This window comes from Carassius carassius, chromosome 15 (genome assembly GCF_963082965.1).
Source record: "Carassius carassius chromosome 15, fCarCar2.1, whole genome shotgun sequence".
Taxonomy (NCBI): domain Eukaryota; kingdom Metazoa; phylum Chordata; class Actinopteri; order Cypriniformes; family Cyprinidae; genus Carassius; species Carassius carassius.
Window position 1 is genome coordinate 28,322,976 of NC_081769.1, and position 7,283 is coordinate 28,330,258.

The window sequence follows — 7,283 nt, forward strand, 5'->3', positions numbered from 1 at the left end:
ACAAGTTTCACATTGCAGATGAGGAAATTTACCAACACCAACAGTACATAGGCACTTCATTCCCTCAAAATAATTCCATTCCAAAACAGCTAAAGGAAAACCGTGTTACCACCTAACTGATAAGTGTTTGTATCTACACATCACAAACTTAACAAAAAATTTAATTGTTTGAACTTTTTTTTCAGAATTTTACCAATCAGAAATTTGTTAGTGAATGTTTAACCTAAAGTTCCTTATTTCTCTAAAGTGTTCATGGTCTTTGTACTTTACTCCAACAGTCTGTGAAGGGAAAACATGAAATTCATTTAGAGTTTTGTCTTAATTTTCTCCACTGCTGTTGATATGCCTAAAATCTCATCAAATTACATGTTTTTCATCTGAAATATATGTCGAAAAAACACCCAATACAACATCTGAATGCTTTCTGAGCTGTGTCACTTAAAAACACTTGCATTCTGTCACAGCCCTTCAAGACAAAATTTGTGTATTTTCTGCACAGACATATTTGGTATTCAAAATACACAATTCCCTTTCCTTTGCATCAAATAATCTAGAGTTAAGTAACAAAACATGACATAGGCCTATTTTCGTTCTTTTGATATGAAAAACTTTGACTGGGACTATTAGTCTGTAAATCAAATCTGCAAGAATATAAAACAAAGATGAAGCGAAATGCGTTTGTTTATTTCAACATGTTTTGAATTGCTTCCTAAACCAGCAACAACTCATCCAAATGGAAAAATATATATAGATTTTAACATTGATTACGTATAATCATCAGTCTGGGCAAATCTATATTTTTTCTAACAATTCATATCATATATATATATATATATATATATATATATATATATATATAATAAAAAAATCAGCATATATATATATATATATATATATATATATATATATATATATATATATATATAAAATCAAGACACCTCTAAAAAACAACAAACAGAATAATTGTTTTGCATTAAGATATTTTAACAAAAAAAAACATGATATTGCATTAAAAAAAAGTAGAATATCTGATTCTGGTATCTTTGGCACAATATTTCAATGGGGAAATTTAATTTGTGAGGCTTTTCTGAAGTCAGTTTAATTTATTTAAAAAAAACAGCTTTGGATGAATCAATAACAAAAGAATTTTATTTTTAGGTGAACCATCAAGGGACTTATTATGTATTGCTCTTTTAAACTCTCAATTTGATGACAGACATTCTCAAGATATGCAACTTCAAAAAGGAAAAACCTCAATATGAACCAAGGTATGGTAGGAAGCCGCAACACAGATTCAATCCTGCCCTCCCCCAGCATGACCTAGAGGTTTACGTGGTTCTCCAGGTCGACCCGGGTGCTTGCGTGGACCCTTTCCTCTCCCAGACCCTTCTGTCCTTCCAGCCCCTGTTCCTCCCCTCTTCCTTCTCTGTCCATGTTTCGGAGCTGCTGCTTCCTCTCTGAGAGCCTGAGCCCACAAGGCATCAAAAGAACCTGGAGCTTGGTAACCTGGCTGGTTCTTATCAAGTGAGTCTCTGGAGAGCAAAACCCATATACTGGGAACATTTCTGCTGACTGTGAGACTGTCCAAGCCGGCCTCGGGCTCCAGGGGCTCCCAGACCTCCTGAACCGTGCGATAGACCAATTTGGTGTGCTGGTGTAGGCCGTGTACACGGCGTTTCATGATCTCCACACACGTGATAGCTTTAGCCACACTCTGACCCACACCCGTGAACACAATTTGGCGGCACAGATTCTCCCCCGATCCGATGCTCACCTCTGAGCCTTCCTGAGGCCCTGAATGATCTGCGGAGGCTGTTTTCTCCTCCATACGGCTTAAAGCAAACCTCATCAGGTTGCGGATTTTGCTGCCATCCTTCACTCGAACTTCAGGAGTGTCGCTGGGCAGGTCGGGGAAAGGACACGGGCAGGGCTGCTCGACTGTGCGTGCTTTTCTGTAGTTCTCCATGTCATGTAGCCTGCACCTGTGGAAATGAAAAAAGACAAAATGAATGACTGTGTATATGTAGTTTCTTATGCAAACACGTCACCCAAAAATATCTATAACGGTGTCAGTAAAGATATAATACCCTTCATCAGTTATTGTGTATGTTCGTTTAAAAGACCCCATGTCAAATAAAAAAAATACTAATAATAATTCTCCAAACTAAAATTAATAAGTTATGATATTTTTGTGTGGCAATGTACTCTAAACAAGCGTGATTTTCGTTAATGGCAACTTGGGGTAAATTCGTGATAAATTAATACAGTTTATTACAAAATGAGTTTGCTATTTAAAACATACATTTAGTAACTCGAAAACAGCATTTGTATTCAGAGCCGCACAAAAAACGTAACGTTAAAACAAACTTACTTTCCCTTCCTTTGCTAAAGTAGCGCTTTGGTTAGCACGTTTAGATGGTTGCAGCGGTTTTTCTAATAACTGTAGTCTTTTGTCGGCCCATATGAATGTACTGCGGACGCTCAGCTTCCGTAAGCTTTTGAATATGCTGAATTAACTACAACCAAAACGACACAGGTTATGAAATTCAAATGTTATGCTGTAGATAGCTTATCCACATGTAACAGCGTGTGACGTCAGCTGGCGGTAATGTGACAGTCTGCCGTAAAGAGCCGCGCGAATTCATGGGAAGTGTAGTTTTAAATTATTATTATTATTATTATTATTATTATTATTATTATTATTATTATTTTATTATTAAGTCATTTCTAAAAATCAAATTGACCTTAGAACAATTAGTTTAACCAAAGCATTTACAATAAACAATTATTTAAGTCATGGATTTCTAATATAGGCCTAGCCTACTTTTTTCTTTATTTTTTAGGATAGGCTACTTATGTACAGTTATACGCTGTTATAGGCCTACCTATATGCGTATATACAGCTTGGCATGAGGAAAATATATAATTAGGATAACTTCTCAAATTACCGAAAATTCCTTTTGCTCTACATTTTATTTTACATAAATCTCGCGAAATCGTATCATCTAATAAACAAATAAGATACAAACTAAGACTTTGTATCAAATAGGTCTTCATTTTTGCTCCTTTTAAAAGAGCTGTGTAACGGCAGATCTATAAATGCTCTTTATTGTTGCTACAGCTCAAATCGTCAAGAAGGGTCATTTATAAGAACACAGCTCCATCAAGCGTTCATAATTACAAACTTTTCAAAGCCCCGATGACAGACAAGACAGAGGCTCGAAATCAACTGGTGGTTCAAAGAATTAGTTCAGCCAATAATGTTGGGGTCTATTCATATTTTAATAGCCTACTCTTTTGTGATGCTGTCTGAAAAGACCACACAAAATGTAAAAAGTGTTAATGGAATGACTATGCTAGTTTTAATTTTGTCATTTTATCAGATTTTTTTTTATCTAGTCAAAATTTGTGTCTCTGGAAAATAGATAGGACTATAACTTTGCATTATTTTGAATGTCAAAATGTTTGAGTCTGTGTGTTCATGGGGGATTTGTGGACACACCTGTGCTTTTAGATTTTCATTTAAAGTAAATAGGAAAAATTGGTCCCAAGGAGTAAGATTGCCTCGAGTAGTTAATGCAATTTTTATTCAAGATTCCCATTAATTTAATGTACATTTAGTTTACGTTTTTCATTTCATTCAAACCTAGCCTATTGAGTGAATTAATTCAGTTTGAATTCATTGTGTTGCTATTATGACGTATCTAAGATTAAAATCTGGGCATAATATTCTTATTCCTGAATATATAGAAAATAATATACCTCTCAGATTAATCTCTTTTACTGGGATTCCGAGTTGTTTGTCATCCATTATTCAATTTACAAACCACAATTTTACATTCTGTAAAGGTTTAGCTAGGGGCTTTAGTTTACCTTATTGCCTCTTTGAATAATTTTATATTTTGTGCTATAACAACAAAAGTAACAAATGTTTCTATTTATTACCCATAATAACCATCATCCAAACCTGGTACAATTGAATGTAGATTCTTTCTTAAAGGGGTTTATTTTACTGGGACTCGTTCTCCATAAAGAGTCTAATTATTTAGTTTTACATGCAAAATTGTGAAGTAGCATTCCAACAGATTAGTGCTTTTATAAATACCTGATCTATCCAAACTTGGTAATAAAAATTTGTACCTATGAAAAGCTCTCAACACTGTCTGAAGAATATGTTATCGAAACACAAGACAAGGAAACATAAAGGTGGCAAACAATAGATTTACTTCATGCAGATTCAGTTTAAATCAGACTACATGCTTTTATTAGAGAAATGTATGCAATGTAACATTATTTCATCAGACACTACATTGTTGAGCATAAAATCAGTAGATGTAAGACAGTGGTAAAAAAAAAAAAAATATTCCAGGCAAAAATAATGACTGCATGCCTATTTTTTAAAAAGCATAATGCATTTCAACTCATGCTTCGTATAATTTTAATTTTTAAATACAACACTTTAAATGTGTAAAGAATAGCATTACCAACAAGCACTAAACTAAATTTCTTTTATCAAGATATCTTGTGAAGCATAGAGATATGCTGGACTTTTGTAGCAGACAGGTTTCTTTTTATCACAGCAGCGTGCACTTCGCCATTTGAAATCATTTTTAGGGTCAAGGGACACTGAAGTGCATAAGCCCTTCAAAACGTCCAGTGGTTGCTTCTTGTCCCAGTGAACATAATTGACAGAGGTTGGGGGATCATACTCCTCCTGCCAGTACCAGTCTGTAGTTAGTAAACTACGCCGGAGACCGATCCAGCCATCCCCATCCACCTTGGTCAGGTTATCAGCCATATCTTTATGGACAGATTCAGTTACAGGACAGGCAAACTGATTTCCATTATTCATGCAGTACTCGCGAGACTTCTTCCAAGTCAGAGGGTCGGGTCCAATCGCAAATGATCCGGGAACCAACACTCAACCATGAAGATCTGGATGCATGAACAAATCAACAGATTTTTTACTTCTGCCTTCCACCAGACAGGGACATGCAAAATGCAAGTAAGCAAGCAGGCAGGCAGCAGGCAGAGACAGGCCGGCAGGCAGATAGATAAAAATAAGATCTTTTACCTGTTTTTATATTGATTGGTACAGCCGGGCCACCAAATATTACTTTTGCAGATATATGTTCCAGCATATAAACTGCAATCCTTGATGTTGGATGCCAGATTTTCGTAATTTTATACAGTATAGTTGCAACAGTTGAAGAGTAGTTTGTGCCAGTGATTGCAGTCCAGTCAAATGCTGAGAGTAAAATATCCTGTATGCGCACATCATCTTTGCTGTCTGTTTCAGCGATCACCAAAGCCTTGCCATTTATATCAGCAAACTGCAGCAGGTAGCAAGCAGAGAACATGTTTTCTGGGATCAGCTCCACAATGAGACCTGGACTGAAAAGTCTGAGAGACACTAGATCCGTAGCATAAACCATCTTGGATTTCTGCAGGTCTGACAATGGCAGAAGTGTTGAGGGAGAAGCCTGTAACTGGATACCATCGAGAAATAGAGAGGACGTGTTTTCTGATAGCATAAGTAGCTTGGTCTCAGACACTTTGAAGATGGAAGGTACGATAAAGCTCCAACCCTGAAATTCTGTGGGTAGAATCTGATTCATTACCATGTTACAATTACAGTTCTTTCAGGAGAAAACAACAAAAACTTTACCTTACCTTGCCGAAACATTGATGCTATCAGCAGTAATACAATCATGGTTATGGCTTTAACTTGCCCTTTGCTTAAGCTCTGGAAGAAATGACAAAAACACATTATTGCAAAATGTTTTTCCACTCATCAATGTGTGAACATGAATAGAATGTCTTCAATTACAAGCAACCATACAGGCAGGTGAGGGTTTCTTCAGGGAAAAACCTGAACTCTGGAGGCTGCGGCTCTCTAGGACCGAACTTGCCTACCCTTGGGCTAATTTAACAATGTCCATTCCCGTAAAACAGAGAAAACATCTTTCACAGACTACATCTACATGTCTGTCTCTTTTGAAGTTTATATGCAGTGTATATGAGTTGCATTTGTAGGTTTTAATATTGCACAATTCTACCCAGACTTCACTAATGTTCAAACTCTGGTTACCACCATGCACGCAACACAGAATACTGTCACAAATCAACTAATTAGAACAATATACAGTAAGTCATGTAAGCTGGGGACCAAAAATATTTTCTGAAGCCACAGATGTCAGAAAAGTCTTATAATGTTTTCTAAAAATAATACAAAATCAGCCGAGACAAACAAAAAAGGCAACAATATATTTTTTTCTTCACAGAAAATCTTCATCATTAAAGGACACATTGAAGAACTCCAACACTTATCTACACAAACCATCTGCTATGCTACACCTCTAACTACAAAAAATATCTTACCTGATGTCTTGGTCAGTACAGTTCTTCTCTCTTAAAATCACCCCTTTGCCCTTATTTTAGCTCGGACACATTTGACTTTCAAAATGTTTGATTTTCTCTCAGATTTGCATAGGATCCTGAATATGCCAGACACTTCGGTACAATCATTTGATTTAATTTTGGTTATGATGCAAAATTTTGCTGTTCAATTCCCACTAAGGTGGACAGTTGTGAAGTATTTTTACTTTACTCAAGAAAATTGTAAAAGTATCTGTAGATTATCAGTGTTTTTATTTAGAAAACTATACTTCACTACATTCCAAAGTATAATGGCATACTTTTTACTGTACTTAATTTCATAAATAAAAGTTGTTGTTTGTTTTACCTTTAATACTTAAGAACATAAAAAATGTAGTACTTTCTTGTACTCATGTAAATCTTTTAATTACTTTTACTTGAGTAAAAGTAAGAAAGTAATAGATTTTTAATGTTATTAAGTATTTAATGATATTTAATATTACGAAATGTTGGGACGTTTTTTAAATTTTAATAAAATGAAAACTAAAGGAATTTCAAATCACATGAGCCAATATTTTATTCACAATAGAACATAGATAACGTAGCAAATGTTTAAACTGAGAAATTTTACACTTTTATCCACTTAATTAGCTCATTTAAAATTTAATGCCTGCTACAGGTCTCAAAAAAGTTGGCACAGGGGCAACAAATGGCTAAAAAAGCAAGCAGTTTTGAAAAGATTCAGCTGGGAGAACATCTAGTGATTAATTAAGTTAATTGATATCAGGTCTGTAACATGATTAGCTATAAAAGCTTTGTCTTAGAGAAGCAGAGTCTCTCCAATCTGTGAAAGACTGCGTAAAAAAATTGTGGAAAACTTTAAAAACAATGTTCCTCAACGTCAA

The 7,283-nt window shown here is 35.2% G+C and overlaps 1 protein-coding gene across 2 annotated transcripts; it reads right to left on the reverse strand.

Annotated features, from left to right (window-relative positions):
• Positions 1-1,083: 1,083 nt before the first annotated feature.
• On the reverse strand, positions 1,084-2,621 carry LOC132157835 (ribonuclease P protein subunit p25-like protein). 2 transcript variants are annotated; one of them, XM_059567106.1, is made up of 2 exons: positions 2,372-2,621; positions 1,084-1,976 (listed from the first exon to the last, which is right to left on the reverse strand). In XM_059567106.1, exon 2 carries the CDS (start codon positions 1,964-1,966, stop codon positions 1,295-1,297), a length of 672 nt encoding a protein of 223 aa, XP_059423089.1. In that variant the 5' UTR covers positions 1,967-1,976; positions 2,372-2,621; the 3' UTR covers positions 1,084-1,294. The 2 variants fall into 2 exon arrangements, with proteins under 2 accessions (XP_059423089.1, XP_059423088.1); XM_059567105.1 differs by having other exon boundaries at positions 1,084-1,982.
• Positions 2,622-7,283: the final 4,662 nt, after the last annotated feature.